The sequence below is a fragment of the Drosophila nasuta genome, chromosome X (assembly GCF_023558535.2).
Source record: "Drosophila nasuta strain 15112-1781.00 chromosome X, ASM2355853v1, whole genome shotgun sequence".
Taxonomy (NCBI): Eukaryota; Metazoa; Arthropoda; class Insecta; order Diptera; family Drosophilidae; genus Drosophila; species Drosophila nasuta.
The window spans coordinates 24,403,778-24,431,549 of record NC_083459.1 but is presented as its reverse complement, the minus strand read 5'-3'; the positions used below and the strand labels follow the sequence as shown (position 1 = coordinate 24,431,549).

At 34.7% G+C, this 27,772-nt stretch overlaps 2 protein-coding genes and 1 pseudogene across 28 annotated transcripts in view; 1 reads left to right on the top strand and 2 right to left on the bottom strand.

The window, feature by feature from the left end:
* Nucleotides 1-11,310, top strand: part of LOC132797280 (small conductance calcium-activated potassium channel protein) — a 107,653-nt gene extending 96,343 nt beyond the window's left edge. For 17 of the 27 annotated variants that reach the window (XM_060808925.1, XM_060808934.1, XM_060808933.1 and 14 more), the window contains 6 exons: nt 114-224; nt 571-698; nt 2,603-2,672; nt 2,803-2,904; nt 2,978-3,162; nt 4,893-11,191. In XM_060808925.1, the coding sequence (XP_060664908.1) occupies nt 114-224; nt 571-698; nt 2,603-2,672; nt 2,803-2,904; nt 2,978-3,162; nt 4,893-5,064 (768 nt within the window). In that variant the 3' untranslated portion in view covers nt 5,065-11,191. Of the gene's footprint in view, nt 1-113; nt 225-570; nt 699-2,602; nt 2,673-2,802; nt 2,905-2,977; nt 3,163-3,342; nt 3,681-4,892 lie in introns of those variants that run through there. The other 10 variants (XM_060808935.1, XM_060808926.1, XM_060808937.1 and 7 more) reach the window with 9 other exon arrangements.
* A 2,006-nt stretch (nt 11,311-13,316) lies between these two features.
* Nucleotides 13,317-26,212, bottom strand: LOC132795971 (sodium-dependent nutrient amino acid transporter 1). Its single transcript, XM_060806955.1, has 10 exons — nt 26,066-26,212; nt 25,771-25,976; nt 17,734-17,920; nt 17,325-17,676; nt 15,964-16,338; nt 15,531-15,897; nt 15,365-15,464; nt 14,053-14,229; nt 13,889-13,983; nt 13,317-13,825 (listed from the first exon to the last, which is right to left on the bottom strand). The coding sequence occupies exons 2-10, from the start codon at nt 25,882-25,884 to the stop codon at nt 13,658-13,660; spliced, it is 1,935 nt and encodes a 644-aa protein (XP_060662938.1). The 5' UTR covers nt 25,885-25,976; nt 26,066-26,212; the 3' UTR covers nt 13,317-13,657.
* Nucleotides 18,363-20,112, bottom strand: LOC132795972 (acetyl-coenzyme A transporter 1-like; annotated as a pseudogene).
* Nucleotides 26,213-27,772: the final 1,560 nt, after the last annotated feature.

Sequence of the window (27,772 nt, the reverse complement as noted above, 5' to 3'; positions counted from 1 at the left end):
ATGAAGATGAAGATGACAGCAAAAAAGTGTCACGTTGCCGTCTTCGCCGTCAATCGATAGTTGAACGCCAATCGATATGCGATTACTAATAACCGATTAACTATCGTTTACAGGGCGCTGGCTGCACGGCGCTGCTCGTCGCCGTCGTCTCACGAAAACTGGAGCTGACTCGTGCCGAGAAGCATGTGCACAACTTCATGATGGACACGCAGTTAACCAAAAGGGTATAGATCGTCTCCACACACACTATCACACACACACACATACACATTTAGCTAACAGTTATTATGCAAATCACACACACACACTCTCACACATAATAATAACAACAACAACGAAGAGTTCCCTTTTGATCACTGCGTTTATCGAATATGAATATTAAATCTTAAACTTGAATTGAGTTTTTAAGCGCGTCGCGTTCAATCAAATCTAATTTGTAGTTTCTAGTTTTATCGAATTCTACTCTCGTTCGTGTATCAAAAATCGAAAAAATCAATCACCAATCGCAACACCAAATGCCACTTTTACTCTAATAACTTTGTATTCATTTCTTCTCACAATCAAATTTAGCTGAAAAATGCTGCGGCGAATGTTCTTCGTGAAACTTGGCTCATTTACAAACATACAAGACTAGTAAAACGGGTTAATCCCGGCCGTGTAAGAACCCACCAAAGAAAGTTCCTTCTAGCTATATATGCGTGAGTATTTTTAGAGATCTATCCAACAAAAACATCCAACAACTAACTGTCAGAACCACCAACAAATCAAATCAAATCAACAAAAAAAAAAAAAATAAAGTATTAAATAAAAAAAAAACAAATCAACTTAAATCCGATAATGAAATGAAAGCAGAAATCAAGAAAGTTAGAAAATATGTTTGTCCATCAAATGCTTTTAATAGCCGCCAAATAGAGATCTGTATTGCAATCACAACAAGCCTTCCTTTCCTCCCCCTCCCCCCGCCGCCCCGCACCATCTCAGCAGAAGCAACAGCAACAAGCAAATTTCAACGGGGCGGCAAATAAATTATTGTTCAATCAAGTCTTTCATGCAATCACCTAACAACAACAATTTTGTGTGTGTGTTTTTTCTTTAGTTACGTGTGTCGTGTTTTTTGTGTCGTCGTTTGTTACGTCGCTCTCCCTCTCTCCTTCTCCTTCTCTTTCTGTCTATCTCTCTCTCTCTCTCTCTGTGCGTGTGTGTGTGTCTGTCGTCTCTGGAGAGAACAGAACAGAAATGAAAGTACTCGTATGCATAATATAGATACAACAAACATTTCGAACTCGCATTCGCGCCTTATTATTTATGTAGCATACTTTGCAGCGCAAAGCGTGTTGCCAACTCCCGCACTCAGCGCTCAGCGTTGCCAACTGCTGCGCTACTGCCTGGCTGCAATTCAACAAGTTTGGCCGCTCCTCCGCCCTCCTCCCCGCTGCTGCTGCTGCTCCTCTTCCTTGAATACAATTTGCGCTGAAGAGTATGCTACATAAAAACGCGAATAACGACGCCTTGAGCTTTGTGCTTTGTGTGTGTGTGTGTTTGTGTTTGTGTTCGTTCTAACAAAACCAACAAGAACATTCGTTGAGTAGTCGCCCCCAGCTTTATATTAACAATTAAGGAAGCACAACAACAACAAAAAAAAAATGGATCTGCTTAATAATAATTGACAAAATGTACATAGCAATAAAACTAACATCAAAACTATATCAAATCAATCGAAACAAAATAAATGCCTGCAATTAAGCAACTAACAAATCAAAAAACAAAGATGATATATATATATTCATACATGTATAAAGTCTGCTGTTATACATCTATCGATATATATATGTATGTATGTATGTATGTATGTATGTGCATATACTACAAGATGTATTGCAAATTTTTGAACAATGATTGAACTCGTTTTACTAGCCTGTAAATAGGTTGTAAAGCCCTGTTTTTACGTTATACGATAACTAATACTATCAAAAAAAAAAAAAAAACTAGCCACAATTTTACCCACCTAGCATGCAGCGTTAATTTTGACAGAATCTCATATCTGAAAATATATAATATCTCACATAAAAATGTACATAAAAATACTCTCTATAAGTAGCGACAGCGTACTAACCGTAATCGTAATCGTAACTCACGCCAAACCAAACCAAACCAAAATCATTCAAATTCATCTCTTGAGGCTTTACTGTAGTTATGTTCCACTGCGCTTCACCACTAGATCAAACAATGTTTTAGCATAGATAGTAGTTACATATATATGATGGAGTATATTTTTCGATACGATTTTCTGCAATCTTAACGCTGAAATCTATATTTATTTATGGCACAAAACAAACTATGAAAAAATGAATAAACACACAACTTATTTCAGCAAATAATAATAATAATAATATTATTAGTAATATATTTCCGCTTGGTGGTCCGCAACTAAATATACCATATACTATATATAGTATATTTTATATGTTATATACTATATACCTCATTTGGTATATTATTGAAGACCTGGTATAATCGGGTTACTAAAAAAAAAGACTAACAAACACGTTCAACATTTGATTTTATATTGAACTTGATGATTCTTCCCAACTGCCCACAACAGGTTGCGAAAAGTTAAAATGGATCAACGCAAACTAATGGATAACGCAAACACAATAACCGATATGGCCAAGGTACCTAACGAAACCCAAAACAAAACAAAACAAAAAAATAGCATGAGTTTAATAAATTTAAATTTCTGAAACATTTTTACCAACAATTTTCGTTGTATCATCAAATCGTGTTTCGCATTCGCATTCACAGACACAAAATACGGTCTATGAGATAATATCGGACATGTCGAGTCGACAGGATGCCATCGAAGAGCGTCTCACAAATCTAGAGGACAAGATGCAGAGTCTGCAAGTGCGTATTCAGATGGCTAACAAAGTGTGAGTAGCATTTGATGAACAGTTGACTTACTTTCGGTATTCGGTAGGAGCACATGGAGAGCCTTCCCGATTTATTGTCGCGCTGCCTGACGCAGCATCAGGAGCGCATCGAGCAACGTCGCAACTTTCTACACCCGGACACAGCGGCGACTGCGGCAATACAGCAGCCCATTCAGCAGACGACGCCGCAATCCATGTTCAACACAGCGCCCATGCTGTTCCCACATTCTAGGTGAGTTCATCGTTCTCTATTCAAGTATTACGTATACGCAGCTTCTGCAATTTGCCGCATATATCATTCACACACTTACACATTCATTCACTTGTCACCTGTCGCCTCTCACTCTCTCTCTCTCTCTCTTCCACATCTCTCATCTGTCAATCCATTTGCCATTTGAATGCTCTCTACTAGTTGAATTCCACTGTGACGTTTATCTCATATCAAAATATGTTTGTGATAAGTTGGCAGCACTGCGTCAACGAGTTGGTAGCACTCTGGTAATAAGTTGGAAGCACGACGTGAACAAGTTGGCAGCACTGCGTCAATAAGTTGGCAGCACTCTGTCAACAAGTTGGCAGCACAGCATCAAGGAGTTGGCAGCACGACGTGAACAAGTTGGCAGCACTGCGTCAATAAGTTGGCAGCACTCTGTCAACAAGTTGGCAGCACAGCATCAACGAGTTGACAGCACTGCGTCAACAAGTTGGTAGCTCTGCATCAACAAGTTGGCAGCACGAGGTGAACAAGTTGGTAGCACTCTGGTAACAAGTTGGCAGCACTGCGTCAACAAGTTGGTAGCACTCTGGTAACAAGTTGGCAGCACTGCGTCAACAAGTTGGTAGCACTCTGGTAACAAGTTGGCAGCACGACGTGAACAAGTTGGCAGCACTGCGTCAATAAATTGACAGCACTCTGTCAACAAGTTGGCAGCACAGCATCGACGAGTTGACAGCACTGCGTCAACAAGTTGGTAGCTCTGCATTAACAAGTTGGCAGCACTCCGTCATCAAGTCAACAAGTTGGCAGCGTTCTGTCAACAAGTTGACAGCACTGCATCGACAAGTTACCAGCACTGCGTCAACAAGTTGGCAGCACCTAAACACTGCAAATTTTTGAGTTAATCATATGTAATTAGCTGACATTCTGACGCGTCGACAACACTTGATGTCTTCGTAATTAAATATGCACCTCAGCGCATAGGCAATTCAATAAATTGTTTCCTCTGTTGACATAGACATAAGAAGAGTTGTCAACTAATACATAAATAGAAAGTGCTGTCAAATACTACAATACAATAACTAAGACAATGATTCAAAATTGAGTCGAAGGCCACAGCAGTCAGTGCTTGCTTAACTGTATAATGAAATTTAGTATTTTATACCAGATGCAGTATATTAAAAACACAAATAATAAAGTCAATTGAATGTAATGAATATTTGAAACAGTGGAATTCAGCTAGAACCAAAGTCATTTGTGTGCGTGTATGAGCCCATTGTAGCGTAAGGAATCCCTTAGAAACTGACACTGCAAAAAGTACAACAAGAAAAAATACCACAGAGAATACGAAATACCGAAATTCCATGACCCGTAGCATTTTCTTCTATGCAAGATTCATGTGATTGATTATGATTAATGATGCTGAAACGTGAGTGGATGTGAGTGCTATCAATCAAAGAAAACAAAAACAAAACGAACAAAAAAAAAAAAACAAAAAAACAAAAAATGAAATGGAGAAACATCATTGCTTATTATCATTAGATATAGAGTATCATGATCTATCTATTGACATCTATTGATCGAGCTCACACACACATCCATTATTGATAACAATTATGAAATATATATATAATTATATGTATTGATTGATTGTTTGATTGATTGATTTGAAGACGTATATCTCTCTCTCTCTGTCGATACGAAACGCTAAACAATTGAGAATTAACATACTGCTTTTTGCATAGAAGTGTACCCTCATCCAATAACGCCGCTGCTACTTACCATTGGCCAACAAGCCCTATTTTGCCACCTATATCTAGTAGAACACCACATTTAGTGCCTGATACTCACATGCCATCAAATGGATCTGCAGTTAATACTAGCTACGCTACATCTTCCAACAAATACGGCAGCTGAATATCAGAAAGAGAGCGCTCCAACTCCGTGATTAACATCGAGATGCTAGCAATAAGAAGGCCACAACAACCACAACAACCATCATCATTATCTTCATCATCAGCATCACAACCTCCTCCTCACACACAACTGCGAACATTACGAGCTACGTCAACAACAACAACAACAACAACAACAACAAGAACAACAACAAATAAGAATCCATCGATTAATACAATGCCCATGTCGCGATCCATGTCGCCCACAATGATCGAGATGGCGCTGAGGCAGCGTCTCACGCTGGATGAGCGGGAAGAAGACGAAGACGAAGAAGGTGAAAAGGAACAGCAAAAAGCGGAATCCGAATCCGAGTTCTATGAACTTCGGCTAATCCATCAACATCATCATCAACAACAACAACTTCATCAGCATCATCCAGCGCCATCGCAATCGCATTCGTATCGTCGCATACCCGAGACAACGACAACGATACCGATAGCGATACCGATAACAAGCGCCGCGACGACGACATCGATATCGATTGCCTCAAAGATCACTGAGAATAAGTTTACTAGGAAAAGAGAACGTGTATGCAATAATAGTAGTAATAATAGTGCGATAACGATAACAACTAATAATAATCATAACAACAATAATAATAATGCGAGTAATAATAGTAATATTAGCAATTATACAACAACAACAACAACAACAACACAGACATAAGCAACAACAACAAGTCGCATTTCGAATTCGTCGGCCTTTTGTAAATAGAGCCAACACACATTCGAAATAAGTACGAACAAAAGTCAAACGTTAGCATACAGAACTCTCTCTCTCTATATATATACTATATACTTTATACTATATATGCGTACATACATACAACATACGATACACACATATATGTGTATATGTAACATGTAAATATATACATATATGTGTACTTGATTAACTATATCGATATATACTCATACCTAAAAAGTTGCCTTTTTTTCTTTTCTTTTTTTTTTACCAAGTCTAGAATATAATAACATGTTTTACTTATCTCCTAACCTTAACAGACGCTCAAAGAGAATACGTTATAATATTTTAATAATAATTCGAAATGTTCTATATCCAAAAGTCCGTCTGAAAGGAGCAAGAAATGAAATATACTATCGTAAAAATATCGGTATCTATTACAGTAATATAATTTCTGTTTAAGGTAAAACATTTTACAGCAAATAAAATAATAACTTGAAAGTTTCCAAAAATTCAAAAGTCCGTCTGAAAGCACCAAAAAATGAAATATACCAAATACTATATACTATACTGCAGAATACTATCGAAAAAATATCGATATAAAATATAGTAAAACTTTTACATAATATTATATATATATAATAACTAGAAATGTTGTATATACAAGTCCGTCTGAAAGCAGCAAGAAAGAAAAAATACTATATAAAATATACTAAATGAAGTATACTATCGTTAAAGTGTTACTATATATATTAGAGTAATATAATTTCTTTCACAAAAAATACTAAATAATAACTTTAAACGTTGTATATCCAAAAGTCCGTCTGAAAGGAGCATAAATTGAAATATACTAACATATACCAAACAAAATACTATATCCTTAAACTATCGTTAGCCGTTATGGCAATATAATTTCGAAGTAAAAATTCTAGACTTGGTTTACTTACTTTTCCCCTCCCCCCCTCTACAGTATGTGTGTGTGTGTAAACGTGTATGTGTATGTGTATATGTGTATGTATATGTATATGTATATATCTGTGTGTGTGTTGATAGAAAACATCAAATGGAAGACACACAGTAGAAGAAGTATTCTAATTGTTGTATGTATTACAAGCCTAAGAAATCGGTGAACTCACACCACACACACAGACACACACACACAGAGAGACACACACACAGAGAGACACACACAATACATGCATACTAAATACTATATTAGCTCTGGCTTTAAACGAAACCCAAAACCAAGAACACGATAAACTCAATTAAGAACCTGACTAGCTTTTCAGAGAGAGGTAAAGAGATAAAACCTAATAATAAATAGTGAAGAAAACCAGTTAAAAACAAAACAAAAGAAGAACAATTTTAATTGAATTTTGTAATATATTTAAATAACAAAAAAAAAATCTAAAAACAAACATACAAGAAAAACTAATTCAATTTAATATACAAATTAGTTGTAATATATATATATATATACATATATATGTATGAAAGGTAAAAAAAACAATTTGAAAAATTCCCAAAAAAAAAAAAAAAAAGAAAATGATAAATGATAAATGAGAATATAATATAGAGTAGTTAAAATAGCAGAGTGGCCGAGCTACGTAAGTTTTCTAAAGATTCTAAAAGGAAATGCATAGACATACTATAAAGTATTAACTGAGAGCATCGAAGTTAATTTTTTTTTTAATAGGTAAATGAAACTAAAATTTAACAAAATTGACAAAAATTAGTAAACCAAAAAAACCAAAAAAAAAGTATATAAATAAAATAAATACTAAATGAATATAGCGTGAGAATTATAAAACACATAAACTACCAAAAAAAAAATATATATATATGCTTTTAGGCAAGTCGCAAAATTGAAATTAACGAAAAACTAGAAAGAGAGAGAGAAAAATAAGAAAGGTTCAACAACTTCAACGTCAACTGAAACTGAATTCCCCCCAATTGAACATGCCAAGTTGTCGCCGCAGAAAAACTAGAGAAACCGAAAACCAAAAAACCAGGGAACCAGAAACGGATCTAAAACAAATAAAATAAAAATAATAATAAAAAAACAAAAACAAAATATGTAGCACTTCTATCAAAAGTAAAGTATCTAAATTCATATATTATTTATCTCTCAAATAGTACAACATTCCAGATCCCGTTAGAATTGCGCAATAGTTACAAATTGATTTGGTCACACTTATTGTTACGAATCGTGCTTTGTGCTACGTTTATGCTGCAGAGATCTCGTATTGCTCGTAGACTCCTCCCCTTCCCTCCCTCCCCTTTACTTTTTGGACAAGGAATACAAATATAGTACTACAAAAAAAACAAAAAAAAAAATACAAAATACAATATATATTCTCAATTGCAGTAAGTTCATCAATGATTCGGAAAATTCTATAGTCGAAATATACCCATGAAATTAAATGAAATTATAAACGAGTATAAATGCGTAAGTCAAGTGGAAGAAGTTAAAAAGAAAACCAAAACAAAAAAAACGAAACAAAAGAAAAACAAAAAATGAACCCTTAAAAATGTATACCTATTTATGAATATTTAAATTGAAATTCAAATGAACGTTCAAGACTGCTGTCAAAATAGCTTTATCACAATAAAAAAACACACACATACATACATGAAAACGAACACTGTGGACAAGAAACACGTAAATACACAAACCACAAACAAAAGAAAACCAAAAAAAGAAAAACAAAAAAAAACAGATCATATTATGAAGAGAAAGGGAATGAAAATGAAAAAACGAAAGAAATACGAAATACGCCCAGCTTTAATATTATGTACTATAATGCATATTTGGGTTTCAACACTCCATGAAAAATCTTCAACAACAAAAACAACAAGAACAAGAACAAGAACTACAACAAAAACCATTAAAATTCTCCCGTTTGAACTGGTTTCCTAACACACAATACCTTGATACAAAAAACCAACAAAAAACGAAAAAAAAAAAATACAAACGAAAATCGAAAAATGAGAAAAATGAAAATGAAAACCAAAAACTTTGATATGAGGGACCGAAAATTCAAGACAGGTCTATATTATACACACAAAACGCAAGATATGCAAACCAAAACCAAAAACAAAGAAAAAGAAAAAACAAAAAATGAGAAAAAGAGAAAATAAATCCTTTTTAGCTGGTGAACAATATTTATGTACTACAAACGACATTGCATACAACAAAAAAACTTATCCAACTATGCCAACTGAATACTGAACCGAATCGCACAATTATTTATGCTATGGAGCCCACGGTGGCACAGTGGGCACAGGCCAGCTGAAAAACGAAATCAAAGCAGAAAGCAAATTCAAAATCTTCAATAGCAAACACATAGGTTAAAGCTGCACAACTCGACTCGACTAGCATATACCCTGTAACCGATGGCAAAAAGAGTGAGACAAAACAAAAAACAAACAAGATTTGTAGCCACCGTAGAAAGCATATCCTTATTAAAAAAAAAACAAAAAGTAGTCCAGTCAGTCTGCTCTAGAAACTCATATGGGTAATTCTCTGACGGGAAAAAAACATAAATTGAAACAGTTTTAAAAATGAGAAAAGGTTATTCTTATAGCTCTATATTAGCACTTTAATTAGAGCTAAGAATGGTTTTGTAATTTTTCTGTTCTGATAATAGCAAAAATTAACAACTTCGTACGCAAACCAAACAAGTAAAAAAGTTACAGTGTGTTCGGAAGTGGGCGTGGCAGAAATTTGAAACAAACTTGATCTGCGTGCAAACATAACAAATGCTGTCGAAAATTATAGCTCTATCTCTTATAGTATCTGATATCTAGTGTTTCATACGGACAGACGGACAGACAGACAGACGGACATGGCTAGATCGTCTCGGCTGTTAACACTGATCAAGAATCCTTCTACCTGTTACATACATTTCTTTCTACCCTGTGGGTAACGAGTATAAAAATGAACGAATTTAGTTAGATATTTTATCGTACGACAAAACAAGTTTTTAGATATTTTATCGTAAAACAGAACAAGTTCCTAAAATCAATCTTAGCTTTAAATATAGAGCTAAACCAAAGCTTGAAGAATAACCTGCACTTATTTTGAAAATAGTTTTAGTTACAGAGAATTACCTCTATATATTTCAAAAGTATAAAGAAGAAGATAACAAAATAATATTCAATCCATAGATTAGATTTGTAGAGAACAAACAGCTTGAGCATTCGGTTACAGGGAAAGGAAATTCACCTTAGTTTGTATTTGCACTGGCCCACTGTGCACTGTGTATACAATGTGTCTGTCTCTCTCTAACTGTGCGTGTGCATGTATGTATGTGTGTGTGTCTGTTCTCCCCCCGTATAACATTTGTATGTATGTATGTGTGTGTGTTCTTCTCAACAGCGAAACGTAAAGCACACGAAGAAGCAGAAGCAGAAGAATATGAAGAAGAAGACGAAGATGATTATGAAGAAGAAGAAGAAGATGATGATGACTACGGTTTACTTCTACTACGAAAATCACAAAGTATTGCATAGCTTCTTCTCAGTTCTCAGTTAACGTTTCCTCCATTCACGAATTGAGTTCGATTCAAACCACAACAACAACAATAAGAACCACAACAGCAACAACAACAACTTACAACAAAATGAAACTTTTGGTATATTTACACACAGCAAACTAAAATACTGACAAAACGATAGATACTAGAAAAGTATAAAAATAGAAATCCGGCCTCTATAAAAACCAAAAAAAAACTAAAGTATATACGGCATAGCATAGAAAAAGTTAAACAACAACAACCAGAAACCACAACAGCAAAAATATTGATTAAATGGGTTATACAACAACAACAACAAGAACAACAACAGCAAAACGAAAAACAACAACAAGAAATCATACTATATACTATAGACTATACTATATATATACATATATATATATATATATATATACTATATACTTAACAAAAAAAAAACAAAAAACGAAGATCATATTTGACTTTACATGTATTATAAGTATGTAATGTATTCAGTAGTTGAACGAAAGCCGAAGCAAAGACCAATTTATTAAGCATAACAATTATTTGTTAAACTAAACAATAACAAAAAAAGAAAAACTAAAAAAACAACAAATGCGAAACAATTTTTTATTAACATGTAAACGAAGATGGAAATGAACCAGAGAGAAATTATGATGAAAAGGAAATTAAAAAACAACCAATTTAAACTAATCCCAAAACTTAAAGATAACAACCAAAAACAAAAAAATAAATTAAATTGACAAAAAAAAACAAAAAAAATCCCCCCAACAAAAAAAAAAACTAAGTTAAACGCTAACAACTTAAACAAATAAAATATAAATTAAAAGATTAAACTTAAAATTAAACAAAACACAAGTTTCTAAAAGAAATGAATGCTAAAAGGCCCCCTCCCCCCTCCCTAAAAAAAAAAAAAAAAAATAAAAACCCACAAAAAGAAAAACTAAATAAATGAATAATATATATATATATATATATAAAGTCCCAAAAAAAAAAAAAAAAACAAGATGTAATTTACATACAATTCAGTGGCTAAAACAAATAGTTTATTTTGAATTAACGGTATTGTATATTTAAATTAAAATTAAATTAATATTGTTATCTTATCGAGGAACCGTGTTTTGCAAAAGCTTTAATATTTAGGGTGCCTACAATTGCTAAATTAGTATTTTACGATTTAAACAAAATATAAAAACAAAAACACGAACACGCAAAAATACAAAAATACTAACAACAGTTACAACACACACACACACACACAGACACGCACACACACACATGCATACACATACACACACACACACACACATACATACATAGGAGAACATCCAAGAAAAGAAAAAAAATGTAATCCTCGAGGAAAGGATTCAAATTGAAATTAACTTTGCGGCTATTTCAAAAATGTACACAACATGAAAAACAAAAAATATACAAAATGAACTAAAACAAAACTAAGAAAATACTAAAAAAAAAACAACAATTACTAAAAACACAAAAAAAAAAACAAAATGCTAAAATACAAAAACACAAAAAATATGTATTTGGGATATGAATTTTAAGAATGTTTATTAGATTTACGATTTGTTATTTTGTATACATATGTATGTATTGTAGTATAAACTGATCTGATTTTTTTTTTGCTCATTAAGCATTTACCTCGTAAGGATTCCCCCACTATTTATAGCAAATTTACCCATTACATTAAACAATTGATGTACTGTTATAATGTACACCCCTCCTCCTCCCCCTACTTCCCTATTCCCCTTCAGAAAGCAAACAAATGAACAACAACAACAACAACAAAAGAATGAAAGAAACAAGAAAATGCAAAAGAAAATAAACAATATTTAAATGGGATGAACAAACAACAAAAATAAAACACAACAACAACAACAGCAAATTAAGTAAAATTGTAAATTATTAATTAATGAAAACAAAAAAAATTGAAAAATTTTAACATAATAAAGGGCTTTGTATGAAAAAATATTTAACAAACTTCTCTCTTATTTACTTTCTCAATTTTTATGCCTAGAAAAGTAAAGAAAAGTAAGTCTATATTATATTTATTTATTAAGCGGATCGATATAAAATTGAACTTTTTTTCGCTCTAAGCAACTCAACAAAGCTGGAACTCAAGAAACAACAATATTTTAGAGTTCTTGTCTCGAAAATTGCATCACATATTTTCAACCGATAAAAATTATACATTTTTATTTTAGTATTTTTGCGGTATATTAATTTGATATATTTGATTAATTAAGACCGCACTATTTTGTTCTTATTCTCAAAATAGGTTTTGGTAGTTTTTTAGTATTTTAGCGATTTGGTATAATTTTTAAATTAACACTGCATTATTTTTCTGTTATTACTAAAATTGTTATAGGTATATTTTAAGTATTTATACGGTATATTAATTTGGTATATTTAAAAATTAACACCGCTCTGTTTTGTTTTTATTCCGCTGGTATATTTTGTAGTATTTTTGCAGTATATCAATTCGGTATATTTTAAAATTAATACCACACTCGCTTGTTTTGGCCTTACCCAAATAATTGTTGGTACATTTTTTTTAGTATTTTGCAGTATATGAATTTTGGTATATTTTTATTAAATTAACACTGCTTTTATTCCTTAAATAGCGTTTGGTATATTTATAGTATTTACGCGTCATATTAATTTGGCATACTTGAAATGAAATACCACACTCGCTTGTTTTGACCTTTCCAAATGGACTTTTAGTATATTTTTAGTATTTTTGCGATATATTTGTAAATAAACACCTAAACGCTCTATTTTGTTTTTTATCCTAAAATAGGTTTAGGTATATTTTTGCGGTATCTTAAATTGGTATAATTTAAAAATATCGCACTATTTTCCTTTTATTTCAAATGGGTAATGGGTATCTCATAGTCGAGCACACTCAACTGTAGCGTTCTTAATTGTTTTTATTGCAATTCGTTCTAAGCAACTCAACGGAGTTGGGCAAAAATAAAAAGACATTTCTATTGCAGACAGTTTATTGAAGAACATTTTGTTTCTTTTTACAGAAATTTGAATTTCACTTACACTTAATTAATAGTTAATAATTTATTTGGACGCATCAATGGAATTTGCACGTAAGTTAAAACTACAATATTTACATAGATAAAAAAAAACGTATTTAAGTGAAGGGTAAAAAAAAAAAGAAATTTGTATTGGGTGGGTTCGAATTGCATCGGCATCGGCTTCATAGAGGCTGAGGCGGCATTTGTAATGATTATGATTATCACTAGGCATAAAATACAAATACATAACATATACAATATACAATATACATAACATAATACAATATGAATTAATCTCAGTCGAGATGACTAGCCAAACAAATTGCGCAGCTTCTGACGAAAGAAACCCAACTTATTCGATTCCGCTTGAGCGGCGCGTTTCGCCTTTAATTCGCTCTTGAAGAGCAGCCAATCCCGTCGAATCTCTGGATTAGCTGGTCCCCACTTTTCACTCGGTCGGAGAGAAGCAATGAAAGACTAGTTGAATACAAAATATTATTAGAAATGTAGATTAAAATGTTGTATTTTTTCATTCTCTACCTTGACAAAGCCGCCTTCCATGTGATGACTGATGTACCACCAGCCCCAGAGGGGAAATTGCGCTGCTCCCACAGCGAAGAGTATCCAGCCAGCAACTGTATTGAAAAAATCAAAGTTAATAGTTGTTCAAGTAATCCATCAAATACCATAGCTAGAGTACTCACTGTCTCCCGAGAGCGGAAAGTATGATTCACTGTACTTGATCGGCTGTATCGTAACCATCGAGTAGATGAAGATCACAATCATCATGACGGGCGTGAAGAAGAACCAACAAATACGCCAGTAGAACGACACTTTCTTATTGCACATGAACTCAATGTCATCGCAGAGGTTTTGCAGACCTAAGAGAGGGAGGGAAAGACCATGAATAATGAATAGTATTCACTAATAACTCATTCAACAAAGTGTACCAAAAGATTAAGGTCATATTCATCATTCCTTTTTGCTTAGTTGTTTCATTTTTATTCTTTTGTTCGTTTAGTTGTTCAATTTTAGTTCGTTCTGGTTCTTTTTAGATCTTTTGTTCGTTCAGTTGTTCAATTTAGTTCGTTATGGTTCATTTTTGATCTTAAGTTCGCTCAGTTGCTCAATTTTAGTTTAGTTCCTTCTGGTTCATTTTTGATCTTTAGTTCGTTCAGATGTTCAATTTTAGTTCGTTCTGGTTCTTTTTAGATCTTTTGTTCGTTCAGTTGTTTAATTTTAGTTCGTTCTGGTTAATTTTTGTTCATTTACTCGTTCAGTTGTTCAATTTAGTTCGTTCTGGTTCTTTTTAGATCTTTAGTTCGTTCAGAAATTAAATTTTGGTCTTTGATTTTTGTTAGTACGTTCAGCTCACTTTTGATATTTAGTTCTTTCTACTTAACTTGCTCAATTTTGATTTTTAGATCGTTCTGAGTAATTAATTGCATTTTGATCTTCAGTTCGTTTCGGTTCATTTTAGATCTTTAGTTCGTTCTTGTTCAGTTGTTCAATTTTATTTGTTAGTTCTTTTGGTCTCTCTTGTTCGTTAACACTTTTAGTTCTTTATTTCGTTCTTGTTCAGTTTCATAGTTCATTCATGTTCAGTTGTTCACTCGTGATCTTCACTTATTTCTTGCTTCAATGTATAGTATGTTCCATTTTTGATTAGTCGTTCCTTAAAAAGTTTCTATTCTTTCACTATCTACGCTAAGCTCTTTGAGTAAGTTATGTCATTTCAGAGTTCAAATTTGATCAAAATGGACTTTTTTAACTCAATAACTCAAAACCGAAGTAAAAAGATATTTATAGAAATGAATAGTACATTTCCTATTCCTATTTCCGCTTAAAGCAATATCATACTTGAAATCAAAATAACGAATGACGAACGAAATAAAACGATAAACCAAATTGGTAACAATATCAAAGGAACTAGTTCACTCTTCAAAAAAGAACAAACGAAGTTTGCACCACCCAAAAATAGGGAGAATACGTTGTTCAAACATTAATGATGCTCACCATAAATCCACACAATGCCAGCGAGTTCGAAAATGGCCAATATAAAGACGACATAGGTGCCGCCATAAAAGTCCACAAGCGTGAGGATCCACTGACCTCCCTAGAAAAAAGAAACAATCAGAAAATTAAACAAAAATGTAAAGCAAACTCGGTCTTAAGGCCTTACCGGAGTGACGTAAACGAGACCCATGAGAAAACCGCAGATGGATGTAGTTAGAGCGACCTTCCAGTACTTCCACGTCTTGAACTGATCGCAGATGATGGTCACAATGGTGCTCTGGAGTGCGACAATTGATCCGATGCCCAGAACGAAGAGCATGAAAAAGAAGAGTACCGAAAAGAGTTGGGGAACAGCCTGGAATTTGGATATCGCATCCGGATACGAAATGAAGGCCAATCCGGTCCCGCTGCGCACCACATCCCGAATATTCTCGATCTGCAGATTATGAGCCAAGTTGCCCAAGATGGCAAAGATGGTGATGCCACCTAATAGACTCGTCAACGTATCCAGCGTGGTGACAATCATGGCATCTCTGTGTGAAGAACTTTCAACTTTAGCACATCAAATGAATCAGCTATAAATATCATGATGATATTACCTGTAAATGCTGTGATTGAATCGATTGTAGGAGGCAAACATGATGATGGGGCCACAGCCAACGGCCAGCGAGAAGAAACACTGAACAACCGCCTCCTTCCACACCGTCGGGTTCAAAAGCTCATCCCACTGAGGTTTCAGGAAGAAGATGATGCCATCGACAGCACCCTCAAGAGTCACAGCTCTGCCCAGGAGAGCGAACAGCACCACATAGGGGAAAAGGGCTAGGAAATAGGCTGCTTTCCCGGAGCTCTTCACGCCCCGCATGATCACCAGGAAGATGACGATCCACGAGACGAACAACGCGATCGTTAGCTTCCAGTCTGGTTCACCAATGCCATCCGAAATATCCGATTTCTCCTTGATCACCTCTTTGCTGTAAGCATTTGAATTTTTTAGTCAGCTATTTGCGACAGTTCTCAGTTACGCTTTCTTCGGTATTTCGCCAATGATATCATTTTTTTTTTCAGTTTTTTTTTCTATAGTACTTTTCTACAATCAATTCTTTTGAAATTGCATAGCTAATGTAACTTTTAATAAGTAAGTATTTCTCCTTGTAGTCAACTATCTTTTCTACGTTTAAGGCGATTCTTAGTTACACTTTCGACAGTATTTCGACAAAGAATTTCATTTCAGCCTTTTCATATTTTCATACATTCAATTGCATTAAAATTGTTAAAACTTGTAATATGCAAAACATTGCTGTCAACATTTGCATTTTGGGTCAGCTTTTTATTTATTTGATTTTTAAAACCGACTTTGTTCATATTTAAAGCTCTACCTGTTCCAATTTCATTCCTAGAAAGCATTTATTTATTTTTATTTGTTTCTGTTCCAAATTTAATGAAATTCCCAGTTTCATTTTTGACCCCAAATCTCCAACGGATTTGTTTTCACTTCTCCTATAAATTCTCTAGCCTCATTTGATGTGCCAATTAATGCACTTCCCAGTTTCACTTTTGCCACTAAATCTCTAATTTCAAAATTGTTTATTTTGTGCAATTCCCAGTTTCACTTTCGACGTTAAATCTCCAATTCTTAAATGTTTACATCATCCAATTCAAATTTTCTATTTTACCCATAAATCTCCAATGTTCAATTTTTGCATACTTTCTTTATAGGGGAAATGTAATTGCAATAAGAAGTGTTACTTCTAAGATAAATATAGTTTTAGTTTACAACATTAGCTCATAACAATAACTCTATAATTTTATTGTTATTGTTATTCACTTTTCATCTATTAAAAAAACTGAAAGCTCGCTCGTAAAATCGCAGTAAAAGCTTGCAAAATTTCTATGGCAAAGTGATTTGCCCACTTTAAGTGAAGTCGTGACGACTTGCAAATACCCTGCGTGTACTTACAGAAAGTATAATTCGGAACTGCTTTGCAATTGCGACGTGGTAGAATTATCCTTCGTCAGCAGATCGCTGACATTGCTCCACAAGGAGGAGCGAGTATCCTGATCCGGTCGAGAGTTGACGCAATTGAGCCAATCCTCGCGACAATAGGACCAAGGCAACTCGGCTTGGAACGAGACGAACAAGTAGTAGAGAGTCAAAGCGAGCAGCGATGAATAGTAGGTGATGATGCAGATCGTGGCAAAGGCTTGGCCATAACCAACGCCCAGAAACGAGGGACAAATTGACCAGATCTTCACGGTGCCCTGACTCGTAAACTGACCGATGATCATCTCCAGATAGTACATGGGTTTACCTATATAGATGGGCAATTAGTCGAGTATAATTTTGTTGAAATGTGCTTTACACTCACCGATCAGAAAGAGCACAATGATGTAGGGTATCAGAAAGGCGCCGCCTCCGTTCTCATAAGCGGTGAATGGAAATCTCCAAACATTTCCCAATCCCACCGAAACCGAAATGCACGACATTAAAAACTCCAATCCATTTGACCAATTCGTTCGTTCCTGGTCCCCATTTTGTGCTTCCTTTTCGTGTGGCTGCAAGTGCAAAGCAAAGAAAACAAGTAAGAAAGCTGCATTCGCGTGTGCTCGACTGTAAAATACCAGCTACCCATTTTGAATAAATGCAAAATATTGCAGTATTATTCTCCAAATATACCAAATATACTACAAAAATACTAAAAATATGTGGTATATTTGGTATATCGATATAGTACCACATACAAAATATACCATAGACGACACAATATACCAAATTGTCAGCCAAAGCAACTAAGACCCCTAGTAAGTAGGCGTTTTTGTCTATACTCAACATTGAATTTTATTTCCATTGGAATATTTTAAGTTTACACAAAACAATTCGGTCTCGTTTACAAAAACTTATAATTTGTCTAGCCTAGAATGCATAAATGGTCCTAAGTAGTCCTAGTTCACTAGTGTATAGCTTCTTGTACTCTAACAAAAAATGAGTGTGCGCAGATCGATGGGTTTTCTCTGTGCGCAGATCGAAGATCAAACAATTAATTGCTACCTCAGCTTCTTGGCAATCGGCGCAACCACAGACAGATCCTGCAGATAGCGTATCCACTTGCGCACAACGAGCAGCCAAATGATGCCATAGACGACGCAGACAGCAGCCTCCAGATAGTAACCATCAAAGTTTATTTCGCACTTGCCCCCACTCTTGGTGCACTCCTGCAGCTCTTCTTTGTTAAGGCAGAGATTTGTGGACTGAGTGCTGCACTGCTTAAAGGTGAGTACATCCACCAGCCACAGCACCACAGTGTTGGGCCAATTGCCACCCAGATTGCACAGTGTGTTAAGGAATGTCATATATGATAGGTGCCGCCCACAGCTGGATCCGAGATCATGGCAGCCACAAACATGATGGAATACAAAAATACTTGACAACAGCCGTAGCTGGTATCGAGCAGTACATAGTAATAGAAGGGAACCTCGCCACCTGAGATTAGATATGGCGTTGCGCAGGCAATCAATGTGGCCACCGTTGCCAAAGCAATGCGCCATGGTATCGCTCTCAGATGCAAGTCCATGGGTCGCGGGACATTCGTGTATTTGTTCACAATGAGGGGCAAGATGATCTGCAGCGGTATCAGCGGGCATGGCCAGCAATGCCAGCTTCTCCTTGGGCACACCAGCATCGATCAGTTTCAGTGACGTCACGGCATCGGAGGTGGCAAACGTCACCTTGATGGTGAGCAGTATAGACGCCACAATTTGTACGGGACGCTTGTGCACTATATCCCACAGGACTTTGTAGCTCTCGTGTATGTTGAGCTCGTGTTCCTCCTTGTAGCGGGCATCTGTGTGCGCATCCTCAACGTCGTTCTCCTTCTTGAAGATGTCCACTGGCCACTATGAATGTGATGCCCGAGAAGTAAAGGAATCGCGGTAGTGTTACCATGCCCTCATCCGAAGGCACATCACGCAAATACGAGTTGCAGATGTCCTTTGACTCCAAGGCAATAAACACCACATATCCAAGGAAATAGCCAGCTGTTTGTCCCACACAATTACAGGTGGAGGCGTAACCAACATTACAACGCTTCAACATGGTCAGCGCCCAGCCATCCACAGCAATATCCTGTGTGGCAGCTAGGAAATTGAGCACAAAGAACAGCAGCGTTAGCAGCGGCACATTGAGCTCCACACCATCGCCGCCCAGCCAGCGATCCACGTGCACCGATAGCAGCAGCATGAAACCACCAAGCAGATACTGCACTGGGACCAGCCACGACGAGGCAAAGGAGAACTCCGCCTGCTGCTTGTAGCTGGCACCGCGATTCTGCAGCAGCATTGGCACAGCAGCTATGAGGCCAATGGGTATGCCCTGCAGTATGTAGAGGAACGAGGAACAGAAGTACGGCAATGTTGCGTTTATCGCCACGTAAATCGGGCTTCTCCAGTTCATCTTGTCCAGTTGGAGATGTCGACACGATGAGATCGTTTGATTCACTGTTGCGGCGACGACGTCGTTTCGTCGACATATTGTCAGTTGCAGCGGTTTGTTTCTCTCTTTTTGTAATCAGCTCCAAGTGGAAGAAAAACAACAATACTGAAGGTCCACGTTAGTGGTCAATTCTAGCGAGTAATTTGTGCTGAGTTTCAAGTGGAGCCATATATGTTTGATCTTTCCGGATTATTAAATTTATCAAGTTAATTTGCACTATATTTTATTTCATAATGACGATGTGGCGACGTTGTTTGTGGTAGGTTTGTTAACGTTTTCAAAAGTATTTCTTTAATAACTTCAACAATTTTTATCTGATCGCAACGAAATTTTCAGGAATCACAACTACATTAGCTATTATTGTATATACCGACTCTAGCTTTAAAATTGCGCTTGCTAGCCGTTTTTTTTTCGATTTGCGGGGGTGGAAGTGGGCGTGGCAAAGATTTGAAACAAACTTGATCTGCATGCAAACATAACAAATGCTGTCGCAAAAAAATTAGAGCTCCATATCTTATAGTCTCTGAGATCCAGTGTTTCATACGGACAGACGGACAGACAGACAGACAGACATAGCTAGATACTTTATCCGGTCGGAAATGTTTCCTTCTACCTGTTACATACATTTCCTGCCGGCACAAAATTATAGTACCCTTCTACCGGGTATAAATAAAGGTTTCACTTGGTCAAGAATGTTTAACGAATACCCCCGAGATAAGGCGTAACAAGTTTTTTGCGTTTTTTTGCTGTCTGTCTCTCGCGGCTAGCCAAAAATAGCAAATGCTTTATGCTTCGTTCGCTTAATGCCAAGTAATGGCCATAAAATGCATATCTTTGTGGTTTGCCTTAGATTAGATTATATGTCTGCAGATATAATTCTTTTATGATCTGCCACAGTTCATAAATGTCGCGAGTCAGTAAATTAACGTTTTCTACGAATTCATTTTAGCCATTTTTTTTTAAAGAAAATTAGTTCAAAGTCCCAGTTTATCTGCCAATTGAATTGTTAATTGTTCCACACAACATTGACATTGATTGAGCAATGATCGTGGACTTGAAATAATCTCTATTACGATGACCGAAAAGTACAGCGACATCATCTAGTATTCGACTTGTAAACCAACAACAACAAAAGGAAAGAAAATATTGCATCAGTTAATTGGCAGCGGCATAAACATTTAACAGCCTCGTTACTACCAACATCAACATTAAGTTAATAACTTAATTGGAGCCTTGGCCGCTGGCAGAAATAAATCGCAGTTGAATTATTGGGAAATTCAATTTACGACCTTCGATAAGATAACGAAGCAGCTTTTTTCGGTTTCGTACTTAAGACATTCTGGGAAAACGCGTGACAGGCGCTTGAACGATAAGAAAACAGAGCAATGCGGAAAACTCTAAAACACAGTCAACGAAATTAAAAGAAAAGCTTTTCAAGCAAAACTTCAATAAACCTAAAAAAAAGAAAACAAAACTAAGAAAGTGCACAGAGATAAAAAAGCAAGCGCAGACGACGAAATACATTTGGCGCATTCATTTATATATTTATATATAATATATATTAGTACATTATTTATGCATAATTTCATTTATTTACTAAACGATCGTATTGATTTTTTATAGTTATTATTTACTATAAGTATACTACTATAATATATTATACCATATATATTTAAGTAGTACATATAGTAAATATACCATATGGTATAGTATATACCATATACTATGTATAGTATATTATTTACACTCATTTTAATTTAATTACTATGCGATCATGTTGGTATTTCATTGCTTATAGTTAACTTAACCAAAAACTTGACTCGATTTGCAGTGAGTCATGGAACATTCTCTCAGTGTAGTCCGATAATATGTATATACTATATATAGTATATTAATTATACTAATATTCATATAATTACTAAGCGATCATGTTGGTTTTCCATAGCAATTAATTAACCGAAAATCTGACTCGATTTGCAGTGAGTCATGGGGGAATTCTTTCAGTGTTGTACTATAATAGGTAACATATATACTATATACCATATATAGCATATTTTTTATACTTATTTTAATTGAATTACTATGCGATCAAGTTGGTTTTCTATAGCTATTAGTTAACCGAAAACCTGACTTGATTTGCAGTGAGTCATTAAAAATTAGTTCAGTGTAGTTCTATAATATGTATACTATATACTATATACCACATGTAGTATATTTTGTATATAGTATATTATTTATACTTATTGTAATTTAATTATAATGCCATCACGTTGGTTTCTTCATAATAATTAGTTAATTGAATATCTGACTCGCTTTGCTGTGAGTCATGGGGAATTCTCTCAGTGTAGTCTGACGCTGTAACGGTTGTAACGGTGTAATTACCCGAGCACTTAATTTGAATAATGCACGCCACGTCCCGAAGTCGGTTAAAACGGTGAATTCGTGAATATATTTCTAGCGTATTCACAAGACGCTCTGACCACAAAGATTTTTGCTATGCATGCTGTCAGGTCTAATGAGTGATTGAGAAGCAACATGTGAACAATGCAAATATTAGTAATAAATGAGTGAAACAATTGTAATTCCCCCCGAGGGTTATAGGTAGGAAGTACCCAACAGTAGTTGAAACTTGACAATATTTGCTGTTTGGTTTAACACATTCATTTGCATTTTACATTACATGAATCCCCTCAAAACTTGTTGATGAATCAAGCGAGATCTACAATTGTAACTGTCTATTAACTTATAATATAATATATAGCTAGACTCTCTACATATGACTACCACATAGCTAAAATAGCAAATACTATATACGATATCTATATAATATATTATTATTATTACTATTTTTGTTTACGATTGTTTAAACAGCTTTTTAACCAACACTTTCGCAGCAGTTCACAAGTGTCTGGGAATGCGAAGCGTGCGCTCTTTTTCACACTGACCGAACAACCAGATACCCTGTAATTGTTCAAGTTATTGCTTAACTTTTTTTTATTGCAATTGTTGTTTAACGTACTTATTTACACATTATGCATATCATGTTATTATCACATCAACTAACAAAGTAATTCCCAATTTAAATGAAGCTACTTTTTAGATACCCTGTAATAAGCTAGACATGATTTCTTAACATACTTACTTTAAATTATTAGACGTCACATGACTTATTAAACACACTTTTATTGTCACTACAGCTAGAAATATTATTCAGTTAAATGTTTCGACATTGTAGATACCCTGTAATGAGCTAGATACGCCTTTGATTCTTAACATACTTTTTAAATAATTATAACGAAATGTGACTTCTTTGATACCCGGTTATTTTAACTTTATTCAGCAAGCTTAGTCAAAATTTAAATGTTTTGACTTTGTAGATACCCTGTAATAAGGTAACATGCTTTTTAGTTATTGGACGCCACATGACTGATTTGACACACTTTTATTTAATTAGTTAAATGTTTCAACTTTATAGATACCCTGTAATGAGCTAGACATGCAAATAAAGCTCTTTTATATTCACCTAAATACCCTGTAAAAGCGCTTTTATATTCACCCAAATCTAGCAAAGCTTAAATTCGTTGTTTACTACACTTTACGCATATTTGCGACTTGCCAGATACCCTGTAATACTAAGTGCATACCCTGTATTTTCTCCCTCCCTCTTTCTATCTCTCTCTCCGCATAACAACTGTGTTTACTACATTTATTTTTGATAATTTTTGTTCTTATTTTTTGTTTTGGTCTGCGTGCACAAATATTTAAAAATATCTTTACATGTTTATTTTTACTGTCCATGAACGAATTCGTGTTTTTTGGTTTTATTTCTGTTCCGAAGCAGACCTTTAAACCAGTTTCAGCTTTGTCAAATACAGTTACATTTGTGATCTGCACAAATATGAATAATACACTTTAAACACTTTCTATACGACAACTTGTCTCGAGAGAATACTTGAATTTCGAAGTTGATAACAAATTTGTGTTAATTGCACTTAAGATTTCAACGATCTGAGGATCACATAATAATAATAATAATGAATGGCGGCGGAACAGCTTGGGGAATTTAAAGTATTTGGGTGTGCAAACATACTTGAGTCACGTTATCAGTTCATTGTCTGTCAACGATATTTTAAGTTGGTTAAGTACTAGGAATTTAATTTCCGGCAATCTTCTCAGTTTTGCTTATCTAGAATTTGGGATACTATCAGCGATAACACGACATTCGAAGTGATCAACATGATCTGCAGAATATACAGAGCTAAACACTCTCAATGATTTGCAAAAGTGAAAATCATTTGAAGATCTGTTTTATACTCTGCAAACATTGTAAAACATTCTTCTCTACATTGATCTTCAAGCCTTATAGCTTTAAAATAGATGCGTTATTATCTGCAATGATTTGCACAACTAAAGATCATTTGAAGATCAGTTAGATCTGTTTTATGCTCTGTAAACATTGTAAAACATTCTTCAATCTAATCTTAGCTTCATTTACTTGCATTTCTAAATTGATCTTCAAACCTTATATCTGCAAAATAAATTTGAAATGATTTGCAAAACTAAAGATGATTAGAAAATCTTTTAAATCCGCTCTGTAAACGTTGTAAAACATTCTTCAAACTAATCTCGTCTTCATTCATATACTTGTATCTCTACATTGATAATCAAGCCTTATATCTGATGTAAAGATCATTAGAAGATCTTTTTAAACTGTTTCGCATTTTGCAATCAAATTTTAGCTTTATCCACTTGTAACTTTTGCATTGATCTGCAAAATATACGCGCTATAGATGTGCAATGATTTGAAAACTGAAGATCAGTAGAAGATCTCCTAAATCTGTTTTATGCTCTGTAGTACATTCTTTAATCTACATTTACCTTAGGACCTTAAGATTTTCAAAACTAAAGATCAAATTAAGATCTGCTTTCCATTCTTCAACTACTTGCGCCTTATATCTGATCTAAAGATCATAAAAAGATTATTTCCATCTGTTTTGCATTCTTCAACCGAATCTTAGCTTCCTTAACTTGTAACTTTTGCATTGATTTTAGGATCTAAACTGACTGAGCAAACAAAGATCACATAGGTCGGTTGTAAAGCATTCTTCACCCGAATCTTAGCTTCATCTACTTGAATCTCTACATTGATCTGAGGATCAGTAGAATATCTGTTAAATCTGTTTTACATTCTTCAAACTAATGTCGCCTTCATCGATATACTAGCATCGCTACATTGATCTACACGCCTTATGTGTATCTGATCTAAAGATCAGTCCAAGATCAGTTAGATCTGTTGTAAAACATTCTTCAACCGAATCTTAGATTCAGCTACTTGCAGTAGAAGATCTATTAAATCTGTTTTTCCTTTTTCAATATTGCAACTTTTGCATTGATCTTCGCGCTTTCGATTCCCACAATGATCTTCAAGATCTATGCAAACATTTAACGATCAATTAGAAGTAAGATTTCAAGGCAGTTGCGATCACATTTGTTTGCGTGCTGATCTTACAATTACAAGCAGATAATTGTTCTGGGAAATACCTTGTGACTGACTTTGCTTTGCTTTGCTTCGGTTTGCACTTGGTCTTAAGTTGGCAGAAGATAAGTAATACTAAAAAACGGATATCTTGAAGGGGGTCTATTATTATAGCATAGTATAAACATAGAAGATTGTCGGCCGCTTGGATTTTTAATGATGCCCCAGGCGAATAATAATAATAATAATAATGATGATGGTATTATAAACTCATTAAAATCGTTTAATAAATCAGAGCAACAAACAACAACGTTTTTTTTTTCTTTTTCATTTTAGGGCTGCGCGATCATATAAGTCAAGTGTGACTCTTGTGACTCTTGTGATATGAAATCGAGGCGGGGGGCGGGCAAAACGAAAGCGAAATGCGGAAATATTACTTACGTCTGTTTTGCTCGAGTTGTTGTTGCTGTTGCTGTTGCTGTTGCTGTTGCTGTTAGCGGTGTTGTTGGCGGTGCCATTGGCCCCATTCGACTGTGGCATTGTCTTCAATTCCATGTTGCAAGGCGCAATTAAGCGAGGTAAATATTTTTACTCGTTTTTTTTTGTTAGCTCTCTGTTATTGTTGGATTTTTATATGATTTTCTGCACTGTCGCACATTCAATTTAAGTGTAAAAAAAACAACAAATTAATAACAAACTGGCCAAGCAATTAGTTGAGTAGTACTTGACTGAATACCATTGAATAAATGCTGCCGCGAAACTCGCGAAATCGCAATCACAATCGGAATCGGAGTCGAAGTCAAAGCGCGTCGCGTTTTGTTTTGAGCTGTGCTGTGATGTGATGTGATGCCGTGAATGCCGCAGCTAGAACTGAGAGCCAAACGAATGCTTCAAGCGCTTTAAGAACCCATCAACAACAGCTGCAGCTGCAGCAACAGCAACAGGTACGACTACGACTACGACTACGGGCCGTATACATAATATAATGTATACGAAGCGTACGTCAAACATTTATGAGTCGCTTGGCTAAAAGCCACTCGATGATCATCGTAGCTAAAGCTCAACAACGATCATCAACTTCAGCATTCAACGAAGTACGCTTCGCGTTCGTCTTTTTGTTGTTGTTCGTATCAAAGGGAATAAACTGTTAGAGAGATCGAAAGGGAGAGGCATAGAGAAAGAGAGAGAGAGAGAGCTAGAGAGACTCAGCAATAAACTCCGAGCTGTGGCGTCTTCTCAATTAGATGTTCTAAGTGCTATTTTTATGAGCTGTTTAAGATTATCATTAAACACGATTGACGTGATAAATTTCCAAAAATCTGCGCGAAAATATTCCAATGGAGTTTCCCTTGCTTGATCAAAATGAAAATATAAATTAAATTTAAGAATTAAGTAAGCAATTGGATTATAATTTTAACTTTTGAAGGAAACAAAATGTCATATAACAATTCTCAATAATAATATTCTTGATAAATTTAAATAAACTTCACATTTTATATTTTACATTTTCCATTTTATATTTTACATTTTATATTTTATATTTTACATTTACAATTTTCCTTTCAGCATTAAAAATCAATATTTTAAAGAAAGATTAATTTTAATTTTTAATACTATTTTTTATAAATAAACAATGAAAAGCTTATTTTAATAAACTTTTAACTCGAGCTTTATTGTATCAACGATAAAATAAATTTGAAATTTGAATTTCACTATAAAAAAAAATAGCAAATATTTGCATCAACTTTTTGCGTGAGTTTCACTTTATCAACGATAACATACAAAATTTCAACAAGAGTGTGAATTTAAAAACTCTTTATAGGAAGAAAAATAATTGCCTTTCTCATAGATTTATTAACTTATCAAAATTAAAAATATCATGTTGAAGAAACTGTTAACTTGAGTTTTACTTTATCAAATTTGCAAATTGATATAATTTAATAAATTTACTTGGTGTAGTAAATTTATAAACTGTTGAAAGATAGAAAATAAATCGCTTATTCATATATCATATTTATTATTTATAAAAGTGAAGATCGTCAGGAGATCTGTTAGATCATTAAACCGATGTCAACATTGTTAAACATTCTTCAGTCTAATGTCGCCTTCATCCGTTTCTACATTAAGTTTTAAAAAAAGTATTTTTACTGAAGAAACTTTTTGCTCGTCGCGAGTTAAGTTTGTGTCAACGATAAAATATCAATTTTCCACTCTGGAGTGTAGTAAAGGTATTTGCTTAGTATAAGTTGAGCTGACGTAAAGCATTTGCAATATAATATTTGACTCCCCCCGCAATCCCAACCCCGACGAGATCGTAAACGAGTTCTCTTTGAATGGCCATAACCATATACTAGTACTATAGTATTCGATAGACGCCAAGTCACAGTCAGAGGCGAAGGCAAAGGCAAAGGCGAAGGCGCAGAAAGAAAAAAAAGTACCCAAC